The sequence below is a fragment of the Bufo bufo genome, chromosome 5, assembly GCF_905171765.1.
Source record: "Bufo bufo chromosome 5, aBufBuf1.1, whole genome shotgun sequence".
Taxonomy (NCBI): Eukaryota; Metazoa; Chordata; class Amphibia; order Anura; family Bufonidae; genus Bufo; species Bufo bufo.
Window position 1 is genome coordinate 76,697,844 of NC_053393.1, and position 20,708 is coordinate 76,718,551.

General features: G+C 45.9%; 1 protein-coding gene across 1 annotated transcript in view; it reads left to right on the forward strand.

Moving 5' to 3' along the window:
- Nucleotides 1-1,303: 1,303 nt before the first annotated feature.
- LAPTM4B (lysosomal protein transmembrane 4 beta) overlaps nt 1,304-20,708 on the forward strand; it is a 101,771-nt gene continuing 82,366 nt past the window's right edge. The window contains exon 1 of the mRNA XM_040431254.1: nt 1,304-1,498. Within this exon, the coding sequence (XP_040287188.1) occupies nt 1,400-1,498 (99 nt within the window). The 5' untranslated portion in view covers nt 1,304-1,399. The remainder of the gene's footprint in view (nt 1,499-20,708) is intronic.

A 20,708-nucleotide genomic window follows, 5' to 3' on the forward strand; every position in this document is an offset into this window, starting at 1 on the left:
GCTACACTTTACCATGGCTGCCAGGACTTTAGCGTCCCGGCAGCCATGGTAACCACTCTGAAAAAGCTAAATGTCGGCTCCGGCAATGCGCCGAAACGACGTTTAGCTTAAGGCCGGATCCGGATCAATGCCTTTCAATAGGCATTCATTCCAGATCCGGCCTTGCGGCAAGTGTTACGGATTTTTGGCCGGAGCAAAAAGCGCAGCATGCTGCGGTATTTTCTCCGGCCAAAAAACGTTCCGTTCCGGAACTGAAGACATCCTGATGCATCCTGAACGGATTTCTCTCCATTCAGAATGCATTAGGATAATCCTGATCAGGATTCTTCCGGCATAGAGCCCCGACGACGGAACTCTATGCCGGAAGACAAGAACGCAGGTGTGAAAGAGCCCTTAGACTGTGATCCCCATTGGGGACAGTTGGAGGCTAATGTCTGTAAAGCGCTGTGAAATATAGTAGCGCTATATAAATGGTGCAGATTTTGCGGTTGGGTCCAGGAACGTCACTTCATCTCTGTCTAGCATCATTTTGAGGTCTTTTTCTTTATGCCTTTTCTTTTTTCCAAAACCAGCAATGCATGCTGTACAGATGATAAGAATAAAGGAAATTTTTCTTTAGTCCAATTCCAGTTTCCAGGATTATGACGGCAAATCGATCTTGATCTTCTATGCAACATTAGACGAGCTTTACGTCTCTTCTCATCCTGCTGTAGCGGGCCTAACGCTTTTTTATTGCATTTGTTGGTTGATTTTAGTAAGGCCCCCGTGGCCGTGCTGTGGCTCGCAAAATGCACGAACACCGTTCGTGGGGCAGCGCCAGCGGATCGCGGACCCATTCACTTCAAAGGGTCCGCGATCCGGCCGTTCCGCCAAAAGATAGGACATTTTCTATCTTTTTGCGGAATGGAAGTACGGGACGAAACCCCGCGGAAGAACTCCGTAGTGTTTCCGTTCCGCATCTCCGGATTTGCCGACCCATTGAAGTGAATGGGTCCGCATCCGTGATGCGGAATGCACACGGAACGGTGCCCGTGTATTGCGGATCCGCAAATGCGGTCCGCAATACGGCAACGGGACACCTACGGTCGTGTGCAGGAGGCCTAAGAGGTGATAATACTGAAGCATCTGATCCGTGTGCACCACCATACACCCTCCTCTCCACTAGGGGGCACTGACACACAGCTTTCAGAGGAAACCTAGATCTGCTAATCTCTTTTATAGACTGGATGACCAGGGATGCTGTGTGCCTGTGGTGCTGAAGCTTTGCTGAACATTCCCATGCATTGAAGCAGCTTCTGCTACTCGGCAAGAACTAGCTCTCAAGGCTTTGCTCGGCGATATTCAAGATTGTATTTCCAGGGAGTGATTTTATTTTATTTAACAACAAAAAATCTGAATCATGAAGATGCATTCACCATGGGCTCGATTTTACTCAAACAGCTGTTGCTTGTGTTGTCATGTCCGCACTGGAACAATTATCCTCGGCATGTGGAACCTGGTAAGCAGCATCTCATTTTCCTGCCCCTAGATCCGCATCATGTAAAAAGAGGCAGATTTTTGGAAATGCCTGAACTGTGACTAGACAAAATCTCCATATCTTGTTCAACTCCCCTGTTCCTGACAACCCAGTATTCAGCTTTTTAAAAAAAATATGTTTATGCTATTTTATTTGGTATTGATTTGACTTTTGGCATGTATTGTGTGTTATAATTGACCATCATCTCTGTCCACGTTTAAGGTGGATTGTCCCTTACGTCTGCCTAATAACTTAATACTGACAGTTACAGATTTAATGATGAATTTAAAGCCGACGTCAGCATAGATTTGTTAGAAGATGACCATGTTTGCTGGCATTGCCTCCTCCACTTTATTGTAGGATGCTATAAGCCACTGCTTTCCTATGATAGGCGCTTTGCTTTTCATTTCAGTATGTATAATGATAATTGATTATGTACAGAATATGCCTCCTACAGTGTGGTCTGTTCTATTGTGTTATTGAAGGCCTGATGAGGCTTCCTACTTTATGTTCTGTAGTAGTGTTTCCCAAAAAGGATTCCTTGAAACATGGTTAGGGGTTCCCCAGAACACAACAACAACAACAGTTTCTGTCCCTTTAGCAGTAGGCATGTGCAGCGGGCGCCTCCCCCCAGGGCCCTTTAAGAGGAAAAAGAGTACTTGTTTTTTGTGACACCAGTTGCAGTGAAGCAACAAGGGCACAGGGCCCCTTTAAGTGATATGGTAGATGGTACCCAGGTGTAGGAATGCCAGAGTGGTATAAGGTAGCCTTTATGTCTTGTGCACGTGTCACGGTGGACCCTAGGCATTGGCTCCACAGCAATGAAAAGGGGGTTTTGTTGATGAAGGGGATGATGAGTCCAGACCTTGTGATGAAGTTGATAACAGCTTTACTTGAATAAATGTTTCTCCAACAGTTTACAGGCTTCTAGCTTTGTCCAGGGAAAACTTTACTCCTGGCTTCAGAGGCTTCAAGCTTTGGCCTCCATATCCAGCAGAGCTGAAGGTGCTCTAGCTGGCTTGGACAGGGTTTGGCGTGGGCACATCAAACGGTGACGTGCCCAGCCCTTGCTTCCTTCCCCTAGAAGGGGGTAAGCTAGACCTTCCCCTAGAAGGGGGTAAGCTGAACTGCCACTAACTAGAAATAGTCCCCACCCATCCTGCAGCTAGCGGGACATTCCCCCCCCACACACACACACACACACCACAGAGGGGGGGGGGTGTTAGAATGGAAAGGAAAGCTCCATTCTCTGGACTGGTAGCTCTGCCATTTATGCTGCCACCTGCTGTTGAACCAGGCATATTACACTTGAACATAAACAGTTACAAGGAAAGAGATATGCACAGTGTATAGGACCTGTAAATAAATACATAGATGACACGACACTAGTCCATTAGAGATAGTAGCAGGGTACAAAAGGTGGTAATGCACCTATGGGGCATTACACATGTGGTAGTTATAGGGGTTCCCCAAGAAGGCGAGAATCTTGGGGGTAAAATTGTGGGGAATAACTGCACTAGAGGATTCACATAATTATTCCTTCATCAGCCGTGTCCGATTATGGACTGTTTCCAGCTGAGGAGTCTGTAAGTTACAGATGACGAACTACTTGACACCATCTTTGGGGTCCTAACACCATCTTATTGTTCCTGACACCATCTCAGTGGTCCTAACACCACATCTCAATGGTGCTGATGCCATCTTATTAGTTCTAACACCATCTCAATGGTGCTGATGCCATCTTATTTGTCCTGACAGCATCCCAGTTGTTCTGACACCATCTTACTGGTCTTGATGCCATCCTATTGGTCTTGACACCATTTTAGTGTCACAGATATCATCCTATGGACCCTGACACCATATTATTGGTTGTGACACTATCTCAGTGGTTCTTACACCATCTTATTGGTCTTGACACCATCTCAGTAGCCCTGGTACCATCTTATTAGTCCTGACAGAATCAAGGTTGTTCAGATACCATCTTACAGGACTTCACAACATCCTATTGGTCTTGACACCATCTTAGTGTCCCTGATACCATATTATGGACCCTGACAGCATCTTATTGGTTCTGACACCACCTCAGTGGCCCTAACACCATCTTATTGGTTCTGACATTATCTCAGTGGTGCTGACACCATCTCATAGCTATGAAATAGCAATTTATATAACTGCATAAGCCTTAGTTACAGACATGTCATTTGTTAAAGGGGTTTCTGGAATTTTCATATTGATGGCCTATCCTCAGGATAGGTAAAAATTTGAGATCAGAGTGGGTCTGACTCCCGGCACCCTCACCGATCAGCTGTGTGAAGAAGCCGCAGTGCTCCGTGAGAGCTTAGGCTTCTACCTAGGCCATTACAAGTAGGTTACACAAAACATAGACATACACATAAACGGTAATTAGATATACTATGTTAAATAGACCCGGAAAAAGTAAGTAAAAGCCCACTCAGTGTACATAGATACACCAAACAACGAGAATGAACTGAGATTAGCCGGGTATATCATCAAAAATAAATCCTTTATTGAATAAATAACATATAGACGAGAACATGAGACAACAGATAAAAATGGCTACAGTGCACTTGCACTTTAATTTTCTCTTGGCTGTTGTATGTTCCCATACATCTATTGGAGCTATTACACATCCATACATTGCGGTGTAGTCTGTAACCATTTATTGATGTGGTGTTTTATCATTTGCACTTGCACCTTAGTATTTTTAGTTTTTTTTTTGCCCCCATATTTTTGATGATATACCCGTCTAATCTCAGTTCATTCTCATTGTTAGGTGGTTCTTCCTAGGCCATGTGACATCACATTCATTGATCACATGGCCTAGGCGCAGCTCTGTCCCATTCAAGTGAATGGGGCTGAGCTTTGATACCAAGTACAGCCACTATCCAACAGACAGACAGTGCTGTGCTTGGTAAGCTGTGAGGAGGCCGAGGTGCTGCTCACCAAAGCTCGTATATTGTTCCTGGCACCATCTCAGTGGCTCTGATGGCATCTCAGTTGTCCTGACACCATCTTATTGGTCTTGACACCATCTTAGTGTCACTGATACCATTTTATGGGCCCTGACACCATCTTGTTGATTCCTCAAACAGATAATCAGCAAGGGCGTCGAGAGAGTCAAATTCCCATCAATATGAAGATCCTAGAAAAATCCCTTTAATTCTGCAGGCTAGGGGAATAGTGATAGGCAATGCAGAAGTAGGAGCTGCACATGAGCCCCGGTTCCTGAACATCCTCAATGCCCTTTCTGCAACATAAGACTACACCAATATAATAACTGGCAGATGGGGAGTGGGAGGCCCTGTTTCAGACCTGCCACAGGCAATAATTACCAAAATCTAAAAGATAAAGCCAAGCTAAAAATGAGTATGTATAAGTTATTATACTGATTAAACATTCTGCTCTACTGATTATTTCTTACAGTATTTGTACCTGTTTCTGTGACTAGCATCGTGATCAGCATTAACACCGGGGGGCACCCAGCTTTCCCCAACCAGTGATACAGGAAAGGGTTATGTAGCACTGCAGGACTTGGCAGATTTGCCAGGAGAATGGGAAATTTGGGTGATGCATCCCTAAGAGTAGTAATAACAGTCATTATAGCTGTAACCCAGCTTTCCTAGAAATGACTAAATAACAACTGGACAGTGGGGGGGCATCATTGGTGTCTTACACTCCTCATCATCATCAGGAGATAATAGTGTACAGTATGTGGCATCCAGTATGTAGTACTTAAAGAGGACCCTTCACCTCTCTTGACATGAATGTTTTAGTACATAAATGTATTCTATATTAAAAGACCATTCTGGAGCATCTATAATTATGACTCTGTGTTGTGCCATTCCTCTATTATTGCTGTCAGAAGTTTATGAATGCATTGCCAACCGGGTGTTATCAGTTGGGGAAATGTCTCTGTACAGTCGGACACTGTTCAATCATTGCTGTCACTGTCAGACGATGCAGGAACTCAGCCCTCCCAACTCGTACCAAGTTGGAAATGAATTCAGAAACTTCTAGCAGGAATAATAAAGGAATGGAACAACATCGAATTATATGAAAAGATGCTCCAAAATCGTATTACTTGGGGAATGCAAGCCGTTACTAAAACAGACATATCAGGAGAGGTGACGGGTCCTCTGTAATAAAACAACAGAGATCATGAACAATGTAAATATATCTTCCTCTATGTAACTGGCTGTTTACATAAAGCAAATTAAAGAGGGCCTTTCATGGATTTTTTTTTTGTTTAATTAAGTACCTTTACTTGCCGGGTACACTCCGCTGATGCTGCCATTCTTGTTCTTTTTTTCAAATACCCCTTGCTTGCCCCGCTGTGCCCCCATGCAGTTTTCGCTCCCAGTATGTAAATACTGAGCATCGGTACAGGGAGGAGGGGGTGCCAGGGTTTCTCAGGGGGTGTCTCCTTCTCCCTGGCTGTGCCACGCTTCAATCGCAGCGGAGAGCATCACAGCCAGGGAGAAGGTGAACTGTTTTTCTCCCTGGCTGTGATGCACTCCGCTGTGATTGGAGAAATGGAGACGCTATTCTTGTCTCAGAGACATTTTATGGCCATGGGTAGTAGGGTAGGCCATCAATACTGAACTCCCAGAAAACCCCTTTAAAGGGCATCTGTCAGCAGATTTGTACCTATGACACCGGCTGACCTGTTACATGTGCACTTGGCAGCTGAAGGCGTCTGTGTTGGTCCCATGTTCATATGTGTCCGAAATGCTGAGAAAAATGATGTTTTAATATATGCAAATGAGCCTCTAGGAGCAACGTGGGCGTTACCATTACACCTAGAGGCTCTGCTCTCTCTGCAACTACCGCACCCTCTGCACTTTGATTGACAGGGCCAGGTGTGATGACTTTTACACCGCCTGGCCCTGTCAATCAAAGTGCAGAGGGTGGGCAGATGCAGAGACAGCAGAGCCTCTAGGTGTAACAGTAACGCCCCCGTTGCTCCTAAAGGCTCATTTGTATATATTTAAAATAAATTCTCCACACTGCAGACACATATGAACATGGGACCAACACAGATGTCTTCAGCTGCCAAGTGCACATGTAACAACTCAACCAATTTAACTAGAAGGTTTTGCCATCCAGAAATCCAAAAGTCTGGACCAGCTGGCTGACAACACCTGTAAGATCTATAATGGTGATCATATTGGTTGGTACCCAGCTTTCAGATATAGCTAGTCAAAGCAGAGGTGTAGTTAGACTTTCCAGCATCTGGGGCAAAGGTTCAGCACACTGACCCCCCTCCCTCCGTTGCCACTGAAATTTACAGAAAGAATGAAAAGGTCAGCGGTGCGCGAAGCGAATAGTTTTTACACTAAGCCACTCCTCTAACTCCACTCACCCAGAATCCCACCTAACAAAATCTATCATAGGGTACACGGCGGTACCAATACTCCTTGTGATAAATGAAAGAACCAACTGGTCCTGCCGCATCCAGGGTGTCGCTGGCGTGATGTCCGCTGGATCCGGAACAAGGTCCCTGTGATGATAGAGCAAAAAGAATAATCACATAAGGAAGGGATGGTGACTGTACCTGGTAAATACCTAGGAGGGGGCGCTGTGCTGGCCTGTAAGACCGAGCCACCCCAATGTATAACAGGGTAATCTAGGGCATTTCCCCTTAGTGCTACCACACAGTACTAATGCCCACATTGTGCCCTCTCACAGTAGTAATATCGACATTGTGCCTCCTTTACAGCAGAAATGCCTACCTTTGTGCCCTCTCACTGCAGTTTTGCCCACATTATGCCCCCTCACAGTAGTTATGTCCACCTTTGTGCCCCTTCACAGTAGTTATGCATACCTTTGTGCCCCTTCACAGTAGTTATGCCCACCTTTGTGCCCCCTCACAGTAGTTATGCCCACCTTTGTGCCCCCTCACAGTAGTTATACCCACCTTTGTGCCCCCTCACAGTAGTTATGTCCACCTTTGTGCCCCTTCACAGTAGTTATGCCCACCGTTGTGCCCTTTCACAGTAGTTATGCCCACCGTTGTGCCCCTTCACAGTAGTTACGCCCACCTTTGTGCCCCTTGACTGTAGTTATGCCCACCTTTGTGCCCCTTCACTGTAGTTATGTCCACCTTTGAGCCCATTCACAGTACTTATGCCCACCTTTGTGCCCCTTCACTGTAGTTATGTCCACCTTTGTGCCCCCTCACAGTAGTTATACCCACCTTTGTGCCCCCTCACAGTAGTTATGTCCACCTTTGTGCCCCTTCACAGTAGTTATGCCCACCGTTGTGCCCTTTCACAGTAGTTATGCCCACCGTTGTGCCCCTTCACAGTAGTTACGCCCACCTTTGTGCCCCTTGACTGTAGTTATGCCCACCTTTGTGCCCCTTCACTGTAGTTATGTCCACCTTTGAGCCCATTCACAGTACTTATGCCCACCTTTGTGCCCCTTCACTGTAGTTATGGCCACCTTTGTGCCCCTTCACAGTAGTTATGTGTAGTGGCTGTGCTGGGTTACTGCAGCTCTGCTACCTTTGAAGTAAAAGGGGTGCAGAGCTGCAATAACTCAACAAGCCCACTACACTTGGAACGGCGCTGTGCTTTCCTGTTCCATTCACAGAGCTAGTTCCAGTGCCAGAGGCTGCATGGAGCAGCTGATCGGTGGGGTGTAGGGTGTAGGGTGTAAGATCCTCTCAAATCAGATATTAATGACCGATCCTGAGGATAGGTTATCGATTTCATGGGCCTGGAAAACCCTTTTAAAGTCTCTTTAGGGTTTTTCGCCTAACAGACTTTACACTCGAAAGATCCTTGGGCGACACTTGTCTTGGGTATCATTACTGGATCAGGTTTTATATGGAGCTTCTAGGATTACCAGCATTGTTTAGTCATTGCCGTAGTCTACAGGGTATGACATTTCACCTGACCCTGTCACATTCGCAGTTTTACATAGATTTGGCACAAGGATTTGCTTAAATGAGGTGATAAGGAGAATCTGCGCTTTTATAGAGCTGAAGCAAACATTTCACGTGTTCTGCTACTTGTAGTTCACTTTTTTCTTATTAGGTTCTTACATACAGTGCCTTGCAAAAGTATTCACCCGCCTTGACTTTTTTCGTATTTCGGTGCCTCACAACCTGGAATTAACATGGATTGTTTGAGGATTTGCATCATTTAATTTACAGAACATGCCCACAACTTTGAAGATGTTTTTTTTAATTTTTATTGTGAAGCAAACAACAAATAGGACAAAATAACAGAAAAAGTCAATGTGCATAACTATTCACCCCCCTAAAGTCAATACTTTGCAGAGCCACCTTTTGCGGCAATCACAGCTCCAAGTCACTTTGGATAAGTCTCTATGAGCTTGCCACATCTTACCACTGGGATTTTTGCCCATTTCTCCTTGCAAAACTGCTCCAGCTCCTTCAAGTTGGATGGTTTGCCAATCTGACCACAGATTTTCTATTGGATTGAGATTTGGGTTTTGACTAGGCCATTTACATATTTCCCCTTAAACCACTGAAGTGTTTCTTTAGCCGTGTGTTTGGGGTCATTGTCCTGCTGGAAGGTGAACCTCCGTCCTAGCCTCAGATCACGCACAGAGTGGTACAGGTTTTGCTCAAGAATATCCCTGTATTTAGCACCATCCATCTTTCCCTCAACTCTGACCAGTTTCCCAGTCCCATCCCCCCAGCATGATGCTGCCACCACCATGTTTCACTGTGGGGATGGTGTTCTTTGGGTGATGTGATGCGTTGGGTTTGCACCAGACATAGCGTTTTCTTTCATGGCCGAAAAGTTAAATTTTATTCTCATCAGACCAGAGCACCGTCCTCCATACATTTTGGGAGTCTCCCAAGTGCGTTTTCACAAACTCACAACGTGCCTTTTTGTTTTTAGCTGAAAGTAATGGCTTTCTTCTGTACTGATATGCTCCTCTGTTGCAGCGCTGTGCCCCCCGTTCTGTTTTGCCGCCCTGTATGCTTATCAATAGCATCGGTACAGGGAGGAGGAGACGGACATGTTTCTCGGGGGCGTCTCCTTCTCCCCGGCTGTGAGATGTCCAATCGCAGCGGAGAGCGTCACAGCCAGGGAGACAGTGAGGTGTTTTTTCTCAATGGCTGTGACGCACTCTACTTGGACATCTCACAGCCGGGGAGAAGGAGACGCCCCCGAGAAACATGTCCGTCTCCTCCTCTCTGTACCGATGCTATTGATAAGCATACAGGGCGCAAAACAGAACGGGGGGCACAGCGGGGGAAACGGAGCAGTGGATCAGTACAAAAATTAGCGATTGACATCTAGCAAACATGCCCTACAGTGCCAGGAATTTATATTGGAATGTCAGAACCCGTGAAAGGTCTTCTTTAAAGGGGTTTACCGAGATTTTAATATTGATGACCTATCCCCGGGATAGATCATCGGTATCTTATCGGCCAGGGGCGTAGCTAAAGGCTCATCGGCCCTGGTGCAAGAGTTTAGCTTGGGCCCCCCTTCCCTCAGTGGCCAGGGGCAGGGAAGCACATAGCCTTCGTACTGCCTGAGGCAAAAACTGAAACGGCACCCCCCCCCCCCCTTATGCCAAATTCTTGACCTAACCCCTTCCCTCCAGCCAGAGGTGTAACTTGACCAGCATGCGCTTTCTATAATAGCAGTGTCCTCTTATATGGCATAAGGGTCTTTGGGCCCCCTCAGGCTCCTGGGCCTGGTAGCAACTGCTAACTCTGCACCCCCTATAGCTACGCCCCTGTAATTGGTGGAGGTCCGACATCCGGGCCCCCTGCTTTTCAGCTGTTTGAGAAGGCACCAGCGCTCACAGGAGCTTCAGCGCCTTCTCAAACAGCTGATCAGCGGGGGTCCCAGGTGATTGCGAAAATCGGCAATGTATCATTCGCGTAATGCACGCGAAATATCGACGTAGGTCACTTATGCTACATTTTTCAAGCTGGTATAAGTTTCCTGAGACTGGAGAAAATGGTTGACACGGCAGAACATTAGAATAGCTTTATATGCAGATAGAGTGCTCCAATATGTTTGCGCTTGTGAATTTTCGGCAATGAATGATGCGCATATTTTTTCGCAATACGTGCAACTTGTATAGTAAGGGGCAGGCAACTATTCTATTGGTTTGGTAGGGATGTTGCTAAGCTGTGACAAAGCCTTCTCATTGGCCCACAACCTAGAAGAAGGGAGGGATGATCACCTGATGTGTACGGTGTTTAAAAAAAACCAAAAAACACGAATATACGTTATTACGAATATATAGCACTATATTCTAAATATTTGCGATAAAAATGTGCTTTTCGAATATTCGCGCTCAACACTAATGATTACATAGTTTATGTTTGCTGTGTGTCTGATCAAGAGCTAATATGGTCTGTAAATGAATGACTGTTATGGTATCTGGTCCTGGTTCGGCATGACCTGGTGTCACATCTGCTGGTGGAAAAAGCGAGGTGGCTTTCAGGTATGCTAAGGCCAACATAATAAAGATCCTTTCCAGTGGTCTGACCCAAGAAGAAGGACGATCATAGTCATGCCTGACAGTGTACAAATGGTGGTCTGGTCCACATGAAATCACACTATTTGGGGACACTGGGAGGAGAAAAAGGACACAGAATTGCTAAATATTCGACTCTTTTTTTCTCCCCTCATTTTTAGTTTTGTTACTGTTTGTGCATGTTGTATGTGTTCAGTGCAGTTTCTAGGTAAAATTTCTCTCAGGGCGAGTGTCAAAAAAACTCCCCCCCCCCCCCCCCCCTCAAAACTGCTCGATGAAATAAGTGTCTCCCCATTGTAAAAAATGTGTAACCACATTGCACGGACGGTCACAGTGACGCACCCAGTGACCCACTGTCCCACAGACTCAGGCTCTCACTCACAGCAGGCTTCTTTCTCAGCACTGCTCCGGGCGGGCGGTAACAGGCAGGCAGTGCGGGCGGCGGAGCTCACCTCACTACTGTACGTCACGCGCCGCCGCCCGCAGAGCCTGCCTGTGGGGGGACATTATTTTTAATAAGGATCACTATGGACATTATTTAGAATGGAGGCTGCTGTGGGTGTCATTAAACTGTATAATGTCTGATAGGCCTAGTCCTGAGTTATATTACCCTGCCCTGTATAATAATGTACCCTGATACCCCCAGCGGGGTAATATAACTAAGGGGTATCAGGGATGGGTACATTATTATACAGGGCAGGGTAATATAACTCAGGACTAGGCCTATCAGACATTATACAGTTTAATGACACCCACAGCAGCCTCCATTCTAAATAATGTCCATAGTGATCCTTATTAAACTTAATGTCCCCCACAGTGACAGGGGCCCCCATTTCCATGTCTCCCACAGTGCCCCCTCCATTGTAATTAATGTCCCCCCCCTTGTCACTCATTTCCATCCCCCCCTTGTCACTCATTTCCATCCCCCCCCCTTGTCACTTATTTCCATCCCCACCCCCCCTTGTCACTCATTCCCCCCCCCCCTTGTCACTCATTCCCCCCCCTTGTCACTCATTTCCACCCCCCCCCCTTGTCACTCATTTCCACCCCCCCCCCCCCTTGTCACTCATTTCCATTCCCACCCCCCCTTGTCACTCATTCCCACCCCCCCCTTGTCACTCATTTCCACCCCCCCCCCTTGTCACTCATTTCCACCCCCCCTTGTCACTCATTCCCACCCACCCTTGTCACTCATTCCCACCCACCCCTTGTCACTCATTTCCCCCCCCCCCCCCTTGTCACTCATTCCCACCCCCCCTTGTCACTCTTTCCAACCCCCCTCCTTGTCACTCTTTCCAACCCCCCTCCTTGTCACTCATTTCCACCCCCCCTTGTCACTCATTTCCACCCCCCCCCCCTTGTCACTCATTTCCACCCCCCCCCCCCCCTTGTCACTCATTTCCATTCTGTCACCTCTAGTGTAGCGTGGCCGAGCTCTGTTCGGTCCGCGGTACAGGAGCTTTTGTTTCCTGTACCCGGCCGGACTGAAAGGAAGCGCACACTAAGTGAGCACTTCCTGTCAGTCCGGCCGGGTACAGGAAACAAATGCTCCTGTACCGCGGACCGAACAGAGCTCGGCCACGCTACATTAACATGAGCAGAGACAGCAGGCAGGAGATTCTTTAGAGGAGCGGCAAGCGCTCAGGAGGCGCAGCATGAGGGGCGCCGCCGGCCGGCAATTATATAGAACCCAATTTTTTATTTTTATTTTTATTTTTTTTTACACCACACAGGGCGCACGGCAGAGAAACGACAAGAGGGCGCCCCTGCCGGCGCCCTCCTTCTTTCAGCGCCCCGGGCGGCCGCCCGTCCCGCCCGCCCGCCCCTAGAAACGGCCCTGTATGTGTTGTTTATTTAGGCTGTTATTTTGTGTATTTACTATGTATCCATTGAAGCTTCTCCCTGAGACCCGTTGACTGCTAGAGTACCTTGAGTGTGAGTACCTTGTGTGTGAGATGTTGGGACTTACCACCCATATGTAAGTGGTGGCAGCATTAGTGTTCCTGAGTGTGACTATTTTGGTTAGGTGTTGTGCTCAGTTTGTAGCCTGAGTGAGGGTCAAGTATAAGATTGACCTATGCAATAGCGTTTAACCTCCCTGGCGGTATGATTATGTCAGGAATTTTGTACCAAAAGTGGTACAATTTTTAGCATAAATATTTTATGGGCACAAATGACAGTAAAATGGCAGGCAAGGGGCACTGTACAGTCATCAAATGTCAGATCTGAGGTTATACAGTGTAATCCTCTCAGATTACAATGTATAACCTCTTTTATGTGTGTTTGTCACTTTTTATGTTTATATTTATTTAAATTTCCCGCCCAGTTCCGCTCCCATGCGCAGCTGCTGCTCTCAGGGAACGGAACCAAGAAGTCAAATGCCGGCCGGTGTTCTGCCAGATCTCTATACCTTGCGGAAAGTCTATACCGGAAGTGACGCGGCCACACAGTAATCAGCTGGAGGAGAGTGTGCCCGGTGCTGCGCAAGGGCACATCCACTGGCTTAGGAAGGAATCGTTACAGCGCCGCGATAGAAGTACTTCGTGCACCGCACGTGCGCACTTAGGGGTATAGAGATTTTGCAGCGCAAAATGTTGCATCAGATCTCCCTACCCCTGAGTGCGCACACGCGCACAAATCATCAGATCAAATCAGGATGAACTGCAACTGATGATTTGTGCGCTGCAAAATCTCTATACCCGTATGTGCGCACACGCGGTGCACAAAGTACTTCTATCTCGGCGCTGCAGCGATTCTTTCCTAAGCCAGTGGATGTGCGCTTGCGCATCGCCGGGCACACCCTCCTCCAGCTGATTCCTGTGCGGCCGTGTCACTTCCGGTGCGGCTGCATCACTTCCGGTATAGAATTTTCGCAAGGTAGGGAGATCTGGCAGAACACAAGCGGAGGACATCGCCGGATGGCCGGCAGAAGGTGAACGCTCGGGAATACCGTCAGGGAGGTTAAAGGGTTTTTTCCAAGATTTTGATATTGATGTCATCATTAGGTCATCAATATCTGATCGGCCGTGGTCTGACTTCTGCAATCCTCGCTGTTTGAAGAGACCATGGCACTCCGGTGAGCGCCATGGCCTCTTACCGGGCCTGTGTCATCAAATTCATCGGTCACATGGCCTAGATGTGGCTCAGTCCCATTCAAGTGAATGGGGATGAGCTGCAATATCAAGGACAGCCGATATCCAATGGACGGCGCTGTGCTCGGTGAGCTGTGAGAAGGTCAGAGCATCATGGCCTCTTCAAACAGCTGATCAGCAGGGGTGCCAGGTGTCAGACCCCACCGATATGATATTGATGACCTATCCTAAGGATAGGTCACCAGTATTGAACACCCAGACAACCCCTTTATCCCTTAAAGTTGCCCCCACATCAAGTGGGTTGAGAGGAACTTTCCCTGACATCCAGATTCGGCGGTAAAGGAGTCAGGACATAAAAAGCTCACACTGATTGTATTCTGTTCCACGTGTTTTATGTTTCTTCCTATCATTTCCAAGAGATCTGTATTTAATTTTCCATAAAGGTGCCCTCCACCTCTCACTGAAGTTGTATTTTCTTAAAGGGCTTGTCTAGGATGAAATAAAAGAACTTTAGATTCTTTTTTTTTTTTTTTTTTTAACCAGAAACAGTGCCGTTCCAGGTCCACTGCTTTTTATAGTTTTGCACCTCAGCTATACTCCATTGAATGGAAATGAGATGCAATACCAGACACATGAAGTAGACTCTTGCTATTTCTGGAAAATTACAACAACAAAAAAAACCTGCTATATCTGCTACCCCGGCAGACATGACGTGGACCCTCAAGTCTGCTGTTGGGCACTTTGTATGAAAGGTGTTGTGGATTACAAAGTCTAAGCAGATACAGATGCACATTTACTAAAACTTGAAGAATCCTTTCGAAGAAAATAAGTTTTATTGCTCAGTAACGCTGCTAAAGGAGGCGGAGCTGTGACTACCTGTCACATAAATGCTCCATAGTGGAAAAATGGTGGATCTCATGGATGAGTCAAATGGAAAACTTAGAGAAAAGTAACAAAAAGTGCTAAAAGAGGCCACCTCCGGTTATTCTTTGGCCACCTTCTAGAAATGCTTTACCTCCTTTGTTGTAGATCCCTTGTTGAATGAAGCAAATTTTTATGGCTCTTAATGAGATTTCTACTGCAGCGGGCAGATTCGCTGATTCCCCGCACTTCTCCGGTGTCATAGTACAGTATAATTTACTTCTATCCTATATTATGACGCCAATTTGTCCTGACCTGCTGCTCCATCCCTACTGCACCACGTGCTGATTTCCAGGAAATTTTTGCCTCTGCAATGAATTTACTGACATATTCAGGAGAATAATATGAAGTCATCCTGGATGCAATTACCTTAATTATCTCTGTAGATACCGGAACCAAAGTGTTTTTTGGCAGCTTGAATATAATATGTCATTGTATAAACATTGTGTCTCCAGTCTAGAACATATGGTTCATGATACGTAAAAATGTCGATAGGTATTGTCAATGTTGGACTGGGGTTCCTTGTGCCCACCAGAGGAAATGATTCTCAGGGCCCAACCTCCATATCATGAATAAAGTCTAATAGGTTTGAAATTGCAGAAATAGACTCTTTTGGCAAATGACTGGCTCCAAAGGTAGCCACATAGATTATTTTTTTCTCCTGGACTTTTTGGGCCCACCGGAGGATGGTAGAGTCCGACCCTGGGTATTGTGTATGTTATGCAGAATAAAGCACCAAAGCAGTGACCGCCAATTGGTTTGCTTACCAGTTGTCTGGGAATGCTGGGAGTTGTAGTTTTGCAGCAGATGTAGAGGTTAGAGACCATTGCACTAGAGCAGGGGTGCATAATCTGCGGCCCCCAGAACCATGGTTTGCGGCCCCCGTCACCTGGACAGAAACACAGCTGATCGTGCGATCAGATGTGTTTCTGCCAGCAGCGCAGCAGCACAGAGCACTACAGCTTCTGCTCCCGCACTGTAGCAGGAGCAGGAGGGGTGCCTGGCTGTCAGAGACAGTGGCTCCTTTGGATGCCCCAGTTACAGTGGAAATAGTGCAAAAAAAAGTCTGTGTCGCCAAAGGTCTTTCAATAAGTAAAAAAATAAAAATGAAAAAAAAAATTGAAAACAAAAAATATAATAAAACACAAATAAAAGAAAAAATTTAATAAATATGATGTGGCAAAAAAATTGAAATTTATAAAAAAGAAAATTTATTTTATGATCCCTTGGGGGACACATTATGTGGCAAAAATATTTTGGGGTTTCGCTCTGGTAGTTGGGATAAGCGGGTGCAGTACAGAGGCAAAATACAAGTTCGTAATTCAAGTGTCCGTGTTTATTCACACATAAGGTCAAACAAAAAACACTCTTTGCAGGGTTGGTGTTTGTTCACACCAAGTAGAAAGTTCATGCATAACAAAAAATGTCACCTTGTCGGCAGTCTAAATGCAGGCTTTAGATGGCCTGCTCTCCCAACACATGGGTCTCAGCTTTTCAGCCCAGCACAGGGCTCAGATCACAACACACAGTCCGTTCTCTGCTGCTGAGCCCAGCTGCCTTTTTAAGGATAGCCAGGTGCTGTCAAAACCGGGCCTGGAACGTGGGGAGTAGTTACCCACCCAGCACTTTGACTACTCCCAATAAGAGCCATCCCGAATCAGCTATTTACAGCCATACTAAATAGCAAAAGTGTCTATCAGCATTAGCTGCCGCTGACACATGAAAATACCGGCTCTTACTTCACTGAGGCCAGGAACCTCGGTGACACATACCTACCATCAATGACGACCCCTTGTACCTTCCTACAAAATAGTTACAAAAATTATAGAAAAAGTAAAAAAAAAAAAGTTAAGAAAATTAAATAAAATACAAATAAAATAAAAAATTATTGCAAAATACAAGAGTTTTCATTGTCCCCCAACAGTCTTTTTATGACCTCTTGTGGGACATATTATGTGGCAAAAATATATTTAAATAAGAAGTAATAAAGCAATTATACAAAAAAAATATATATATATTAATAAAATGCAAATAAATATAAAAAATAAAAAGGAAAGTGAAAAATTAACAAAAAGTGTCAGCGTCCGCCAAAGGTCTTTTTATTACCTCTTGGGGGATATTATTTGTAGCAGAAATATATTAAAAATTAACTTTAAAAAGATAAAAAATAATACGCTATTATCGCCTCATTCACATGAAACTATACATATTATATAACAAAACGACCGACACAAAATAGGGAACTAATTCACTTTCACACCTGTCAGTGCATGGCCATGGTCACATACACCGCTCCAGTCAATGACTGGCTTCAGCAATGTCACTCTGCTTGTGGCCACATCACCGCTAAAGCCAGTGATTGGCTGGAGAGGTGCATGTGACTATAGTCGTGCACTGCCAAGGAAAAACAGCGCCGGGAGCAGGTAAGTATAACTCTTCGGTTTCAGGGGCCATGCATGCCATGCTTGTTAAATACTCATTTTTACTGGGAAATCCCTTTAAGCCCCTAATACACTGTGAGATAATCAGGTCTATTTCTGGGAACAAGTCTTCATAGGGACACTCATTTATGATAACTGGCCGGTATAATCGTGCCGCACATCTCTCTGTGTAATCAGGGATGTGCTACTGATAGTCAATGTAACTAAATGAAGGAGGAATGACTGTGATAGCGATCATTCCTCCCCAGTCACTTTACATTGGCCTGTGTAATAGACCGATGCAAATGGGCACCAATCAACATTTTTATTTTATTTGCGACCCCTTCAAATAGAGTGATGTGACAATGCGGCCCTCAGACCAAAAAAGGTTGTGCACCCCTGCACTAGAGCATGCTGTGTGAAAGGTGAAGGTGTAACGCCCCAGAGGTGCATTACCACCTCTTACACCTCTCCACTATCTCTTATGGTTAATATAATGTCATCATATGTATTGATTTCGAGATTCTGCAAAATGTGTATTGTTATTTCTGATTTTGTAACCGTTTATGTGTAATGTGCCTGGTTCACCAGCAGATGGCGGTAACAATGGCAGAGCTACCTTGTCTAGAATGGAGCCCTTCTTTCCAGTCTAGCCCTCTTTTTAGAGGGAGGAGTTTAGTTAGTGAAAGTCAGTTTGGAGCCTACCTCCTGCCAAGGGAGGTTGTGCTGCAGGAGCTCGTCCCTCCTGGGTGAGCCCTGCCTAAGCCAGCTAGAGCACCTTCAGCTCTGCTGGATATTGAGGCCAAAGCTACAAGCCTCAGAAGCCATGGAGAGAAAGCTCCTCTGGATAAAGACAGAGACAGACCAGACTACGGAAAGTAAAGTATAGCAGAAAGGAAAGCTTCCCATTTAATCCTGTTTGCACAGCAGATCCAGAGAGCAACAGATGTAGCAGAGCCGACTGTGTTTGCCTGCCAGAATTGATGCCAAAGCCTGCTGGTGACCAAGACAAAGTTGGAAGATTGTTTCTCTGATGAAAGTTTATTCAAGTAAAGCTGTTATCAAGTTCATCACAAGGTCTGGACTCAATTTATTTCTTCACTCCACCATTCAACTACCCTTTTTTCTGCATAGGATGGCCACGCTTGGGGTTCCAGTGTATCCATGTAGGAGCATCGTGACAAGTGCAACATCATTCAGGGACATTAGGCCACCCTACACCACTCTGGCATTCCTACCCTGGGTACCAACCACCATCACTAAAAGGGGCCCTGTGCCCTTGTTGCTTCCCTGCAACTGGCGTCAAGACAAAAACATATACTTTAAGGGACCCCCAGTAGTGAGCCCGAGGATTGCAAAGGCTTGTAGCTCTCATGAAGAGTAATGATACCTTCACACACAGCAGATTGTGGTTGCAAAAATTTGTGCAACTGAAAATCAGTTCAACCTGAATGGAGTTGGATTTCTGAAAGCCCAATTCACATGAAATTTCTGTAACAAGAATCTGTCACGTGTGAATTCACCCTAACAAAGTCTGAATCTCGGAGGCTGCAACTTACCTCTGTCCCCAGTTATATGGGTGACTCGGGTAAATGACTATATAGTAGAGGAGGTGAGTAGCTGTGAGATACCTAGGACACCACTTATATCAGGGAATTGATAATATGAGTGTGAAACGATCTGTCTGATCAACCTCTTCCCCAAATATGAGTTGTCTAATGATAGAGACTAGTGTTGAGCAAATCAAAGTCCACAAAGTGGACTTTGATTAAAATTTCAGGGAAAATCCGATTTGCCGCGAAGTCGAATTTCCCAGTACTTCATGGCAACTAATCGATTTTCCCTGAATGACGGCAAAAAACATCGTGAAGAGCCGTCCGCCACTGTCTTGATTGAAGATCCCGCACAAAATCTTGTGCGTGGTGACGATTTTGCGCTAGATCTTCAATCAAGGTAGCGGCGGACAGCTCTTCGCATCAAATGGATAAGTATGATTTTTTTATTTTCTTCCATTTTTCACTGTAATATAAATGTCAGATGCCGCAATCAGCTATGAACGTGGGGGGCAGTGTCATGTACACAGTTCGTAGTATATTCTAACAAGAAGCGTCCCCATCACTATGGGAACGCCTCTGTGTTAGAATATACTGTCGGATATGAGTTTTCACGAAGTGAAAACTCATCTCTGAAAAAGCTTTTATGCAGAAGGATCTTCGGATCCGTCTGTATAAAAAGTAACCTACGGCCACGGATCACGGACGCAGATGCCAATCTTGTGTGCATCCGTGTTCTTTCACGGACCCATTGACTTGAATAGGTCCGTGAACCGTTGTCCGTCAAAAAAATAGGACAGGTCTTATTTTTTTGACGGACAGGAAACACGGATCACGGATGCGGCTGCAAAACGGTGCATTTTCCGATTTTTCCACGGACCCATTGAAAGTCAATGGGTCCGCGAAAAAATACGGAAAACGGCACAACGGCCACGGATGCACACAACGGTTGTGTGCATGAGGCCTTAGGGCTAGTTCACACGATCATGTGAAGCCCGTGCTGTAGTCCGCAATGTACGGGCACTGTCCATGGGGCAGCCGCATGGGTATCGCAGATCCATTCACTTGAATGGGTCCGCGATCCGTCCGTTCCGCAAAAAGATAGAGCAAGTCCTATCTTTTTGCAGTGCGGAGGCACGGAGCGGAACCCCAGAAATCACTCCGTAGTGCTTCCATAGTGTTCTGTTCCGTGCTTCCGTTCCGCACCTCCGGATTTGCGGAGCCATTGAAGTGAATGGGTCCGCATCCGTGATGTGGAATGCACACGGAACGGTGCCCGTGTATTGCAGATCCGCAAATGTGGTCCGCAATACGGCAACGGGAAGCACACGTTCGTGTAAATGAGCCCTTAGGCTACATGCACACGAATGTTGTTTGTTTCCGTGTCCGTTCCGTTTTTTATTGCGGATAGGATGCGGACCAATTCATTTCAACGGGTCCACAAAAAATGTGGACAGCATCTGTGAAGGACTTTTATGCAATTGCCTATATGCTTCAGTTTGATTCTCTCCCTGCTATTTTGAGGACTATATTGTTCGGTTCCAAGTGTCAAGAATGAATGTATTCGTGTACCGGACAGGGATGTTGAGATTATGTTTGTATGTGGGATAGAAAGTACTTGTGTGAAATTGTTAAGAATTGTAAATGTTCTGGCCAGCAGATAATTGAGCTGTGTGTATTGGTAAAACTCAATTGTCTAGCCTGGCCC